At 43.5% G+C, this 14,777-nt stretch overlaps 1 protein-coding gene across 3 annotated transcripts in view; it reads left to right on the forward strand.

The window, feature by feature from the left end:
- LOC119145220 (desmoplakin) overlaps positions 1-11,005 on the forward strand; it is a 39,949-nt gene extending 28,944 nt beyond the window's left edge. Inside the window, exons 20-24 of one of the 3 annotated variants that reach the window (XM_037381490.1) lie at positions 605-688; positions 1,603-1,710; positions 2,332-2,430; positions 3,267-5,558; positions 7,096-11,005. In XM_037381490.1, coding sequence (XP_037237387.1) covers positions 605-688; positions 1,603-1,710; positions 2,332-2,430; positions 3,267-5,558; positions 7,096-10,290 — 5,778 coding nt within the window. In that variant the 3' untranslated portion in view covers positions 10,291-11,005. The remainder of the gene's footprint in view (positions 1-604; positions 689-1,602; positions 1,711-2,331; positions 2,431-3,266; positions 5,559-7,095) is intronic. The other 2 variants (XM_037381492.1, XM_037381491.1) reach the window with 2 other exon arrangements.
- Positions 11,006-14,777: the final 3,772 nt, after the last annotated feature.

A 14,777-nucleotide genomic window follows, 5' to 3' on the forward strand; every position in this document is an offset into this window, starting at 1 on the left:
CTGAATTAGCTGTCTTTGATTATCTGGATTTAAAATTGTTTTGCTAGTCAGAAAATATCAGTAACAATGCAGTCTGCAATACAGTGGCCGGTTCTGAATTATAAAGTACGCAAGCTACCAAAACCCACCACGTGTAGAGGGCAGGAGAGAGAAAATATTATTATCCTCATTACTTTCTGTCAGCACTGCTGTAGATTATAAACAAGACCATTTTTGGCTCTTACACGATGACTGACACTTTTACACATCAGCTTTGAATTAATTTAAGGGACTGTATGATGGTGCAACTTATGGGACAAATTATAGCATGAAAATAAACAGCAAGGAAATACATCTAAGCAAAGGAACTCCTCTCTCCTCAGCGCTGGGGGCTGTCCAGTACTAGGTGTTCTTTCTGAGAACAACCTTCTCATGCACAGAGAGCTTGCTGTTGTAAAAACTGCACAGCTACAGGTCATTTCAGGTCTCAGCCTCTGGGTTGCAGTGGTCTGGTACTGCAGGTGCCTACTGATGGAGCCAGCAGGCACAGGAGGAAGTACTGATAAATCTTGAGGGAGTGCCTCACAGCTTTTTTTTCTTTTTTTTTTTTTTTTTTTCTTGACAGAACTTGCACAGTGAAATCTGTGGGAAGCGAGACAAAGTCGAGGAGCTTCTCAAGCACGCAGATCAGTGTTCTGCTGCAATTAAGGTACTTGGATTTCAGCATTTTTATGGGGTGTGGTTTTTCATGGTCAGGTGCATCCCATTGTCTCTGCTCTGCTGGCAGGTGAAACGTTGGCTCTCTGATTTGTGTGTGCGGAAACTGCTGGTGTAAAGCACTTGTGTGTACAGAATATAATGAAAACAATTAGTGTACTTGCCATCTGAAGACTACAGGACAACGCAGGAGATAGCAGTGAGAGCTTCTCTTCAGGAGAGTCAAAGCTTCCTTCTAGCCAGACCAAACTTTCCAGTTCACATGTTAAAAAAATAAGGAAGTAGAGAACAGGTTGGTAGTTTAGGAATTGGGTCTGTTAAGGATTTGGTCTAGGAGGCAAGACAAATGCAGATTAGCAGGAGGAGTGATGTGCAATGGCCATGAAAACCAAGAACATATAGGGAATGCTTTATGTGGTCTCTGCATTTTTATGTCACCCCGAGATCCATGTTTTCTCCAGCTCCGTCTTACTTTCTGTGACAAAGGTCTTGCTGTATACATGACGTGGTGTATGTGATATGAGAGGCAGAGACAGTTATTTCTGATGAAGTTTTGGTTGATAACAGTACCTAGTCCAGTTGCTTCCATGAACCTTTTTCACTGCTGGGTAGCAGTCAACTAATGGAAACACAGGTCTTCCCTTTTTTGTAAAATGTTTTTTTTCTCTCTTTCACTTTGTTACTGTCTTCCATGAGTCTCCACAGTGGTACTTGAACTGATGTGCTTCTGTTTATGCTAGAGGGTCCTCTGTACATGGTCAGGGATATAAACAAGGGAAAATGTACCTTTTTTTATTAAAAAACAAAACAACCCCAAAACTTTCTTTGCATTTTGGGAAATCCAGATTCCCAGAGAGTTCCTTGGCACTTGCTAAAGGGGTCTTGACTTCCCCTGTTGTTTTACAGGATTATGAGCTACAGGTTGCTTCCTACAGTTCCGGATTAGAAACATTGCTCAACATACCTATCAAGAAGAGTGTTGTTCAGTCTCCTGCAGTGCTGATTCTACAAGAGGTATCTTTCTTTCCTCCCCGTCAATCTTTTAAATACATTTGTTTGTCCATGTGAGTCATATCCAGCTGTATTCTAATAATTTAACACTGTCACTGGTAATGTGCGCTAAGCACATAAGTACAAGGAATTGGTGCAGAATAGTTGCTGTGCTGTAAAATCATACTTGGGCTTGTTTAGACAATAGATTAGCCCTCAGGAATTTACCTCACTCCTCTTCAATGTCCATTGCATACATATTGTGAGAAAGTAAGATTCATGCCCCAGGTGGTTTAGTCACTTTCAACCTGGGAATTAACCACTATTGAAAGTTTAACTTGGGTTACTTGCGACTGTTAGACAGGAAGACCATGATGAACCAGGGGATGAAGCCTTGGGTTTAATATCATCACTCATGGGGGAAAATAATCTTGAAAAAGGTGGTGTGGGTTTATCAGAAGAGAGAATTTGTACATTTGGAGTCCCCGGAAAGTCATGTGAATTTGCGAGGAGAATTTGCTTTTTGCTTTGTCAAGTGATGTGTTTTCTCAAAGTGGATTGGAATTCTTTAAATGATCTGAGACATCAGTATGTTCATATCTAACTCTGTAGTACAAGCTGCTGACAATCCTCTTTCTTTTCAAGGCTAGCGAGGCTCAGTCTCGCTACATAGAGCTTCTTACAAGATCAGGAGACTATTACAGATTCTTAAGCGAAATGTTGAAGAGCATGGAGGACTTGAAGGTAATCTGACTCTCTTATTTTCTTTACCTTCTGTTACTACCACAGGTTAGCAAGCTATCACTGATCAAAGGCTTTCTGCTTATGTACAGTGCAAAACGCTCCACAAAACTAAATCCTGAGCTCAGTGGTGTCCAGTTAAGGAGGCATATAAGGAATTTCGTGCATCTTTTGTCAAAAAGCATAGTGCTTTGCAAAGTTACCTCCAATGTCATGTGTGAGGTGGAGAACACTTGCCTTCTTGGTAAATAGGAGGTGCTTATCACAGCATGCGAGAGATCCTTCTCTGCATCCATCACAGCCTTGACCTCAGTGAGAGTACAGTTACCTTGCTGCTGAAAACTTGCTCCTCATGGTTAAGAGGCCTCACCTTGTCTCGGGCCATATCTAAAGTGTTTTGAATGGAGTAACTCCTGATTTGATACAGCTCAGTGGAAACAGAGAGGCCCTTTTAAGAGGTCACACATATGGAATATGAAGCACCTGTGGAGGTTCTGAAGATGGCTATTCAATGCTTTGCTGGTGAACTCTTGGTACATCAGATTTCACTATCTGTATTGCATCTCCCTCCCCCCATCAAGTACCATTTCCCCTCTGAAAGTCATTATGCTGATTTCTGAATAAGGTTTGACTCTGGATAAATAAGGATTCCAGAGTTTGCCTTGATGGCATTAAATACAAAAGGATTTTGAGCTCTCATTCAAGCAGAGAAAAAAATACTTTGTAAGTTGTCAATATTAGAAATGTATATTGTATTGCACATGATGATTTTGAAACACTTGCCACAAGTGCTTATGCGGGGGTTTTTGTTTGTTTTTTTTTTTGCTATGATTTTGCAGATGAAAAACACCAAAATTGAACTTCTGGAAGAAGAACTCAGGCTTGCCAGGGATTCAAATTCAGAGACAAGCAACAAACATAAATTCCTGGAACAAAATCTGCAGAAGTACCAGATGGACATTTCTCAGCTGAAGGCAAAGCTGATGAGTTTGGAGGAGATGAAAAGACAAGCTGAAATGGATGGAAATTCTGCTAAGCAAAACCTGGACAAATGCTATGCCCAAATAAAGGATCTAAATGACAGAATAACCAGGCTGACTTATGAGACTGAAGATGAGAAAAGGAAAAGGAAGTTGCTGGAGGATCGATATGAGCAGCAGAAGAATGACTATGACCAGCTGCAGAAAACAAGACAAAATGAGAAAGACAGCCTTGGTTGGCAAAAATTAGAGTCTGAGAAGGTCATCAAGGAGAAGGAGTACGAGATAGAAAGATTAAGGGTTCTTCTTCAGGATGAAGGCACACGGAAGAGGGAATATGAAAATGAGCTGGCTAAGGTAAGAAACCAGTTTAGCGAGGAGATGAGTAATTTAAAGAACAAGTATGAAACAGAAATTAATATTAAGAAGACCACAATCCAGCAGATAGCTGCACAGAAAGATGATGATGCAAAAGGCCTCAGAGCCCAGGTTGACAGACTGACAAGAGAAAACAGAGACCTTAAGGATGAGATTGTGAGGCTGAATGATGCCATTCTGCAAACCACAGATCAACGGAGGAGAGCAGAAGAAGATGCTCTTCAGCACAAGGCTTGCAGTTCTGAGGTGTCACAGCAAAAGCATCAGTTAGAGCTGGAGCTGAAACAGATCATTCAGCTTCGTGGTGAAGACAACTCAAGGTACAAGCAGGCTCTTGAGGAGGCTGCCTCGACTATTCAGGATAAAACTAAGGAGCTGGAAAGGCTAAAGGTGCAGCTTCAGGAAGAGGCTAAAAGCCGATGGGAACTTGAAAATGAATTGGCTAAGGTAAGGAACAGTTATGATGAGGAAATTATTAGTTTAAAGAACAAATATGAAACTGAGATTAATATCACAAAGACCACAATTCACCAGGTCACCATGCAAAAGGAAGAGGATACAAATAATTATAGAACACAGCTCGATAATGCCATGAGAGAAAATAGGAATTTGTGTGAGGAAATTAGGAGACTGAAGAATACAATAAGTCAGACAACAGATAATCTGCGGAAAATAGAAGAGAATGCTCAGCAGCAGAAGGCAGCTGGCTCAGAGCTTTCTCAGAAGAAACAGCAGCTGGAGATTGAGCTAAAACAAGTCATTCAGAGGCACTCGGACGAAAGCATGCGGTACAAACAGTCGCTTGATGATGCTTCTAAGACCATTAAGGAAAGAAACAAAGAGATTGAAAGGCTGAGAAAGTTGTTGGATGTAGAAACAAGTCAGAGAAAAGAACTAGAGGATGAGAACAGTCAGTTAAAAAGAGTCCAGTTTGACCTGCAGAAAGCAAACACGAGTGCTACCGAGACAATTAACAAGCTGAGGATCCAAGAGCAGGAACTGGCCAGACTGAAAATTGACTATGAAAGAGTTTCGCAAGAGAAAAAAGGCAGGGATCAAGAAAGTGCAAAGTTCCAGAACACTGTAAAAGACTTGCAGATTCAGAAACATAAGCTGGAGGAGGAACTTTGCAGGCAGAATAAAAATGTAATGGAGGAGACGTCCAGGAGGAAGAAACTGGAGGAGGAAATAGAAGGCATGAGGAGATCTCTCAGAGAGCAATCAGTTAAAATAACTAATCTCACACAGCAGATAGAGGAAGTGTCTATCGTAAAAAAGAGGAATGAAGATGATCTTAGACACCAAAGAGAAGTATTAGATGGTCATGTGAGAGAGAAACAGAGGTACATGGAGGAGATAAGAAAATACACATCTGATATTGAGACTTTACGCCGTCAGTTGGTCCAAGAACAGGAGCAATTAAAACAGGCTCACCTACGATACGAGCACTTACAGAAAACCTCTGAGGAAAAAAGCAAAAACTTGAACGAGTGCAAAATAGAAATTGAAAGGCTTCAGTCTCTCACCGAGAACCTAACCAAGGAACACTTGTTACTGGAGGAAGAGCTGCGAAATGTTAGATTGGAGTACGATGACATCAGAATGGTCAGAAATGAAGTTGATGAGAAAAATACTGCCATTGCTGAACTAAAGAATCAGCTTCAGATGAGCAGCAAGCAAACCCTGGAACTTCAGGGGTTGATTAATGATTTACAGAAAGAAAGGGAAAAATTGAGACAGGAAATTGAAAAATTCCAAAAGCAAGCTCTAGAGGTATTCACACATATTTTGATCCCAGCTTTACTGTCTCTCAGATATATAATTAACTGCAGTGTCCATTTGAATCGACTTAATTCACACTTCGCTGTTTAAGTTCACTGTACTTGTAACTAATACCCCTTTATGGCTCTTCCCGTTGTTCATTTTTAAACAAAAATGGCAGGATTTGGCCACTTTCTTAGCCTCTTTGTGGGAGCTGTGCTAGGGAGCCGTAAGCTGTCCTACTGTCTAGATGAGCCTTGCCCTCAACCCTTGCCCCAGGAGAAACCCTGGGTCTGTGCCAGTCTCCACCAAACCATTCTAGGGGAAGATGAGAGTACACGGAGTACCACTGTGCTTTAGCTGTACCCTGCTGGCTGGCTGCTTCCCCGGGCTCTTTCAGCCAGGATGGGTTAAAGCAGTCCTTTGAGGTTGACCTGGGTGCTGTCACAAACTAAACCAGCTAAAAACCCCAGAACCAACAAGCTGTCAAAGTGCTGCTTAGCTAGGTAAGGCGTTTACTACAGGTGAGGATTAAAGATCATGTTGTCAGCTGTACTTAAGGTACTTAGAGCCTACATTTCATTGACTGTTTGGGACATTTATGTTCCTAAGTCACTAAGGGCATTTGCAAACTTTACTACTGGCCCTTATTTCTTAAACTTGAGGTGACAGCATAAACAAGTTAAAGAAAACATTTTTTCGTGTTTCATTCTTCTGCCTGGTTTCTTGTCCGGAGATCTACTGTTTTAAATATATGCAAGTGAGCACTTGTGAAAACACTTCTTTGCTTTTCCCTAACTTGCCCTTTGTATTTCTTTTCTTGTTCCCATTCTCAGCTGTTCTTCCCTTTATTCAGTTTTTCTTTATTTTAAAAATCTTAATACTGATTTTTAAGAAAATATTAACATTTAGGATTTTCTGACATCTGTGCATGATATGCATGTATTACAAATATATAAACTTGTATTCAGTTTCACATGGACTGCATACAGATGTGCATGCTTGTAGGTGTTTGTGTACGTGTATAAATATATGAAGACCTTAAGTGAATTAAAATGTAGAACAACACAGGTAAAATTGTTCGGAGTAACGTGATACTAACAGGAAAGCAAAAATTGGGTCCTATTTATCCATGTATGACCAGTGCTTAGATGGTGCAAATTCACCCAGGTGAGCAGGACTACGCCAGGGTACATCTGCTGAGCATCAGGCTTTTAATGAGTCTTGCGTGCTCTTTGTATGTGTACTATGAAAAGTATTAGACAGTTATAAAAAGCTAACTAAATCAGCAGAAAATCAAGACTATGGGTAACAGAATGGAGTTGCTGTCAATGCCAGAGGTGCTGTCAGTGAAGGGACAAGGTACCTTCACTGGTTTATGTGTATCCATGGTCTTGGGTAAGGCACTGCTGTGACTAGAATGTTTTCCGGTGGCAGTTTGCTGCAGGTTAAATGGCAGGCTAAAGATCGTTGTAAGTGGAAAGCATAAGTCTAACCAGCGTAACCTCTAACCATCCTCTCTTGGTTTATTTCTTCTTTAAAATTGTAGGCATCCAATAGGATTCAAGAATCCAAAAATCAGTATAGTCACATTATGCAAGAAAGAGAAACCTTGCTGATAAAAATGAGTGCTTTGGAGCAAGACAAAGCCAGGCTGCAGAGATTAGAAGAGGAGCTGAACCGTTTGAAAGTTACCCTGGAATCAGAGTCTCGTTTGAAGCAACGCCTGGAAAGTGAGAAGCAACAAATCCTGAATGACCTCAATCAGTGGAAGAGCCAGCACTCCCGGACAGAGGAATCCATAAGGAAGATCCAGTGTGAGAGAGAGAAGAGTGAGAGGGAGAAGAACACCCTGCGGAGTGAGATTGAAAGGCTGCAGATGGAGATCAAACGGATTGAGGAGAGATACAGGTGCAGACTGGAAGAGACGGCTGTCAAAAACCAGTCGGAGTTGGAGTCCGAGCGTCTCAGGCTGCAAAGAGAGATTGAGAAACTCAAGCAACGCCCGTATGGGTCCCACAGATCTACGCAGACCGAGGAAGACTTTTGTATTGATGCCTCCAAGTTGCTGTTCAGTGGGCTGCGGAAGAAGATCACAGCGATGCAGCTGTATGAGTGTCAACTGATAGACAAACTCACACTGGATAAGCTGCTGAAGGGGCAGAGGTCAGTGGAAGAAGTCGCGGCTGACATTGAGCCCTACCTCAAAGGGGCAGGTGCTATTGCAGGGGTGTCTCTTTCACCCAGACAAAAGTACTCTTTTGTTGAGGCCAAACGGAACCAGCTCCTTACAGCAGAAAACGCGGTCCTGCTCTTAGAAGCCCAGGCAGCAACAGGAGGTGTGATAGACCCACACCGAAATGAGATGTTAACTGTGGACAGTGCTATCGCCAGAGATCTGATCGACTTTGATGACAGAGAACAAATCTATACAGCAGAAAAGGCTATTACAGGATTTAAAGATCCTTTCTCAGGCAAAACTGTGCCAGTATCTGAAGCCATCAAGAAAAACCTGGTTGACAGAGAAACTGGGATTCGTCTGCTTGAAGCCCAGCTGGCTGTAGGAGGCATTGTTGATCCTGTCAACAGTGTTTTCCTACCCAAAGATATAGCTTTATCTCGCGGGTTGATTGACAAAGACCTCTACAGGATCCTAAACAACTGCCAGGGCACTACAAAGAACTTCATTGATCCCACCACCAAAAAGGCAGTCACTTACATGCAGCTGAAGGAAAAATGTAGGATTGAACCACACACTGGTCTGCTCCTCCTCCCAGTGCAGAAGAGGAGTATGTCATTCCAAGGGATCAGGCAGCCTGTCTCAGCAGATGCACTGCTTGAGGCTGGAATTATTAAGGAATCCACAAGGAATGACTTGGAAAGAGGTGCCATTACAGTGGAAGAAGTGAGCGAGAGAATTATTGATTTCCTTCAGGGCTCTAGCTGTATTGCGGGTATCTACAATGAGGCTACTAAAGAGAAACTTGGCATTTACCAGGCTATGAAAATAGGTTTGGTTAGACCAGGGACAGCCCTTGAACTCCTAGAAGCCCAGGCAGCCACAGGGTTCATAGTGGATCCTGTCAGCAACGTGAGGCTGCCTGTTGAGGAAGCTTACAAAAGAGGCCTTGTTGGAATTGAATTTAAAGAAAAACTTCTCTCTGCTGAAAGAGCTGTCACCGGGTACAAAGACCCAGAAACTGGAAACATCATTTCTCTGTTTCAAGCCATGAACAAAGAGCTCATAGAGAGAGGCCATGGCATTCGTTTGCTGGAGGCCCAGATTGCTACCGGAGGAATCATTGACCCCAAAGAGAGCTACCGCTTGCCAGTAGAGACAGCCTACAAGCGTGGCTACTTCAATGAAGAGCTCAACCAGATCCTTAGTGATCCAAGTGATGACACCAAAGGGTTCTTTGATCCCAACACAGAGGAGAATTTGACCTACTTGCAGCTGAAAGAAAGGTGCATAAAGGACGAAGCAACAGGGCTCTGCCTTCTGCCCCTGAGAGAGAAGAAGAAGGTGGTGCACACCTCACAGAAGAACACGCTTAGGAAGCGCCGGGTTGTCATTGTAGATCCAGAAACAAACAGGGAAATGTCCGTGCAGGAGGCGTACAGCAAAGGCCTCATAGATTATGACACCTATACAGAACTAGCCGAACAGGAGTGTGAGTGGGAAGAAATAACTATTACAGGATCAGATGGCAGCAGTAGAGTAGTCCTGGTCGACAGAAAAACAGGTAGCCAGTATGACATCCAAGATGCTATTGATAAAGGTCTGGTTGAGAGGAAGTTTTTTGACCAGTACCGTTCTGGCAGTTTGAGCCTGACGCAGTTTGCAGACATGATTTCCTGCCGGAACGGCACTGACGAGGTGTTCCGGCACGAGTCGGTGACTCGGTCTCCTACAGTGCTGAGTGTCAGGAGTTCTTCTTCACTGATCAGGAGCGGTTCTTTCTCAGAGACCCCAGAAGAGTGCAGTCCTATTGCAGCCATATTTGACACAGAAAACTTGGAGAAAATCTCCATTTCAGAAGCTATACAGCGAGGCATCGTGGATAGCATCACTGGGCAGCGGTTACTTGAAGCCCAGGCTTGTACAGGGGGCATAATATGCCCTACCACAGGCCAGCGGCTTTCGCTTCAGGAAGCTGCCAGTCAGGGCATCATTGACCAGGATATGGCCACGCGCCTCAAACCAGCTCAGAAGGCCTTCATAGGGTTTGAAGGCATAAAGGGAGGACGCAAGAGGATGTCAGCAGCTGAAGCAGTGAAGGAAAAATGGTTGCCTTATGAGGCTGGGCAGCGGTTCCTTGAATTCCAGTACCTCACCGGAGGTCTTGTGGACCCTGAAGTGCGTGGAAGAATAAGTACTGAAGAAGCCATTAGGAATGGATTGATTGATGGTCGTGCTGCCCAGAAATTGCAAGACATGAACAGCTATCCCAAAATCCTGACCTGCCCCAAGACCAAACTGAAAATATCCTACAAAGATGCAATGAATCGGTCAATGGTGGAAGACATCACTGGGCTTAAACTCTTGGAAGCAGCCTCCGTTTCATCAAAAGGCATATCCAGTCCCTACAATGTCTCCTCAGCACCTGGCTCTCGCTCTGGCTCTCGCTCTGGCTCACGTTCAGGCTCACGCAGTGGGTCTAGGAGAGGAAGTTTTGATGCATCAGCAAGCTCTTCATATTCTTACTCGTACTCAACCTTCAGCAGTGGGTCTATTGGGCGCTAATAACAAGTGGGAAAATATGTCTGCGTTTTAATATCATTTAGATTATTCTGTGTCCCCTTTCCTAAAAAAAAAAAAGCAACCAACTAAACCCAAAACAACAACAAAGTAACCCAAAGCAAAACCCTTAAGTCTCCTGGGTATGTTCAACTTCTCATCTGAAAAAGCTGTAAAATGTTTGAATGCAAATTTATGGAATATATATTAGGGGGGTGCAAAAAGCCGTAATTGTGAATTTTGAGGTTTGGTTCCCATTTTCTGTTAGTGTTTGGATTTCAATTGATCTCTGTATATTTTAAGTACTCTATCATGTGCCTTCTTCTTTTATCTGTAACTGTCAACCCATAAGCTTGTAACTGAGGTTTGGAAGTCTTACAGTAGTTTTTTTCCACATTGACCTTTTTCAATTTGCTGTTATGAAGAAAAAAAGAAAGAACAATATGGACAGAAAATGCCTTTAATATTGGTTTAGAATCTGTACTATAAACATGAAAAGCTCTGTCTTCCAGATGCTCTACTTCTCTATGTTTGGCTAGCCATTTTCCTTAAGTATAACTTGGTGGATATAAAGGGCTATTACTAGGCTGGGCTTTTGTTTTACTGTTACCCATATATATTTTCTACTGTTTTGCTTAATTTCCATGTAACAAAAGGAAAAAAAAATCCAACTGCACCATGTGAACTATTCTGGGCAATAAACTTCTGAAGTTTTAAAGTATTTGTTGTGTGCTTCTGAAATTTAGCTATGGACATTCTTGGAGATTAGAGAATATCTAATCTTGGAGATACAGATTAGAGAAAGAACCATTAAAAAAAGTAGCAAATACTAGCTTTGTCATAAAAAGTGTACAGCACATTATTTTTCATTATGTTAATCCACCATTTTGATGAATGTGGACTTCTGGTTCTGGATTTTCAGTAGGAAAATGAGGGTAGCACCAGTAATAGAAAACACCAGTAGCAGAAAGCCTGTTCCCACAGTTGGTTATAGACTGGAAGGTCACCAGAAGTGTATTTCTTCTGCTTGCGTTCCAGCCCGTTGTCTGCAGCTACAAGGGACTGACACACATTCTCCCTTACCCATCAGTGTAACTTTGGATGATGAACAGAACAAAGATACAGTAACGGGGCTTGGACGGCCAGTGTGGTGGCACAGGAGGATCTTTCAAAACCTGAACAATCACCTCCTGTAATGACTTCCCACCTCTTCTGCTGGCTTCTGGAAGCCTAGGTTGAGAAAATAGCAAGAGTGTATCAGTGTTCACACGATGCCTTGCTGTTGGCAGTTCTGCATAGGCTGTTGGCAGCCTGCTCCCTACTTCTATCTGTGCTGAAGAAGCTCCTGAGGTGAGAAACCAGAGGATTAGAGGAGGACACAAAAGTGGTTTGAAGCCACTTCAGCTGCCATGAATATTCCTTAGCCAGAGCAGAAAACAATTTGTGTGCATTGAAACTGTCCTGTCCTCTTCCATTTGCCACACAGTGCAGATGCCTCCGAGTAGGCACTATGTTCTTGGCAGGGTGACCGCTCAGAAGAATTTAGAATGGTTTTAGACAACTGCTAGTACAGAGCCTTAACAACAAAACTATTAGCACAATGCACCAGTAGCTGAAATAAATTCTTCCTGTAAGTCACTGAAAGTGTTGCCTGAAGCACGTACCCGCATTTAGCCCACTGGTCTGTGAATTTTATCAGCTGCTACAGAAAGGAAGAAGTTGATAAGCATAAATGCTAGTCACTATTAATGACACTGCCTAATTTTTATAGCACGTTCCTTTTTTGCAGTAAGGAGTAGCGTGGGGTTTGGTACTGCTGTCTCTGGTGAAGGTGTACCTTCTAGCCTGACAAGCATTTCCAGTGTTTGCTGAAGGTGAGAGCTGTGTATAAAATCTCCGCTGTGTATAAAGTTCCTCAGTTACTGGACTAAGAAATCAAACGGACTGGTACAAGTCAGTGGTGAAGACCCCTCTATAGACAGTAGGTGAGCAAGTGCATCCCATCTCCTATTTTTGTCCACGTTGACCTTTTATGAAATTTAGCTATGCTAAATTCATAGCTAAATAATATAGCTAATATAAATTTATGAAATTTAGCTATGCTAAATTACATAAAGCATATGGAGCCCCACACCTTCAGAGGTTTCTCTCCAGCTGAAGTTCATTAGCTGTACCGTAGAGGAAGAGCCAGTGCCTGTATGGCTTTCTGACTACTAGGGAGAAACAGCTCTGTTAAAAAAAAAAACAACAAACCACCACTGCTTTATTTAATCCCAGAATGTTTCCACCGTTTTAAATGACTAATGAGGTTCCTGAGCTCTACAGCAAAGGTAGAACTGGTCACTGCTGAAGGAAAGCCTGCTCTTGGGTGCACGCGCCCTGCAGCCTGCATGGGCTGAGGAATCCTGCACACTCTTTGCAGCAGAATTGCCGCAGGACTGGGTTTATGTTTTTGCACGAGGCATTCCTGGCGTCTGTGCTAGGCCATTTAAAACTCTTACCTTTACCTATTACCTTTCTTGCTGCTCAGTCAACCTTTTGACCTATCAGAGTGGCCTAAATACAAGATCATCCCACAGAAACGATGCTGACACTGCTTCCTCCTTGCATACCTACCCTCCAGCAGCAGATGGAGTGTGACATTGGTCAGTGGTGGCCTTACACGGCCAGAGGGGTTTGGTGCAGCAGACCCAGGTGCCCAGCACCTCGGTAGCAGCTGAGCTAGAGCAGGCAGCAGGTGGGACAGGGTGCTGCTAACGTGGGGTGCTGAAGAGATAAGTGGAGACTTTTCCTCCACTATAAAAAGGTGCAGAGACAGGAGCTTGAAAAGAATCTGTTTTTCAGAGCTGAGGTTTGGTGGTGGCAGCCTCATGGGGATATCAGCTAGCAGAGAGAGGCAAGGCAGGTGAGTGCACTCAGAGGGGTGGGGTGCTGCGGGACGGAGGAGATGGGGTTTGTGGCAATACCTGGCATCCCTGAGCTAGGAGAGCCATGCCTGGGGTTTGAAAAACAGGCAGGCTGTGGCCTGGCGTGGTGTGATGGGAGCACAGGGGGACCGTGGGGCTGCTGCTGCGGCTTTGAGGCAGGGTGTCTGTAGGCTTCGTAGCTCTTTTGCACCAAAGGCGGGGAGAACTCTGCTCGTGTGTTTTGAAAGAATGACTGGCAGCTTTGGGTGATCTCTGCTGCTGGGATGGTAATTCCTCAGTATTGAAAAGCTGGAATAAACTTGTTGGTCCAGCCTGTGGCTGCAGGCGCTTCCCTGTGCAGAAGGAGCGTTGGCTCCGCGTACCCATCAGCAGCCTTGTTGTTTGCAGTTAATCCTCCGAATTTGCTGTCTCCTCCTTCCTCCCTGTGCCTTGGGGTGGGTGCTGCTCGCCCTGTTTGATGGCAAATGGGTGCCCAGCGTGCTGACTTGACTGCTGGGGCTGGGGAGGGTTCGGTCATCTGCAGGGTCAGCTCCCTGGAGAACTGGGCTTTGCTCTGAGCAGGACTGGAATTCCTTTCTGAGAGTTTTATTGACTGAGTTAATGGTCTTGATGTTGTGAATTTGCTGTCCTTTGGCTGGAGGCTGGGGAGCGACTGCTGCTTAGGACCCAAAGTATGTAAGGCACCATATGGTTTGCACAACACAGTGCTGCTCAAGCCAGAGTTTTGCTGCATTATGCTATCTGGAAACGTGCACATGTCACGGTTAACGAATAGTCTGGCCTTATGAGTACGAAAGAGGGGTGGGGAGACTTACAGAATAGCAACTACGTGACTTACTGTAAAATTGTCTGAATTTATAAGTATTTACACAGAGGGTGGGTTTGAGTTGTTTTGGGGTTTTGTTTTTTTGGTTTTTGTTTGGGTTTTTTTAGGTTTTGTTCCACTTTCTATACACTTTTTTAACAGAAATCTGGAAGAGTCAGTTACTTTGAAGATTCTATGAACCTAGGCTGTTCTGAGATGAGCGGAATTTGCTTGTCATGTGTAACACTCTCAGAATAATGCTATAATTGAAAATATTTTTCTTATGTGCCCAGACAATGTGAGACCAATTCCTGGGCACCTCAAGGCAGGCTGTGCATCGACTCTCTGCTTCTTTCTGATCTGTATTTGCTACCCTGGTGTTTAATGATTATGCACCTGGGATTTGAAGTGAACTTTAATTTTTGCCCTCGCAGTTGGTGTGTATATGTATATACATAACTGCATCATATAATAAAGAAAAAGCAATATTTGGGGTTCCATTCATTACCTCTCAAAGCCAGTTTCAGCTTTAGTAGTTTATCAGCAAAAATATTTTATGGTAGCGTTAATCTAGTGGGAGGCTCTGTTGGGAGAGTTGAACATCCATCTGTTAATACATGAGGTGATGAAGTAGCTGATCCCTCTGTCGATTCCTGTTCTGTTGGTGGGTTGGGGATGTATGTAATGCAATCCTTTGCTTGACACAGTCCAGGTGCACTTGGATGCCTGGCGTGGTCACTGTGTCCAGAGGGATGTGTTTT

The sequence above is a fragment of the Falco rusticolus genome, chromosome 3 (assembly GCF_015220075.1).
Source record: "Falco rusticolus isolate bFalRus1 chromosome 3, bFalRus1.pri, whole genome shotgun sequence".
NCBI classification, from domain to species: Eukaryota; Metazoa; Chordata; class Aves; order Falconiformes; family Falconidae; genus Falco; species Falco rusticolus.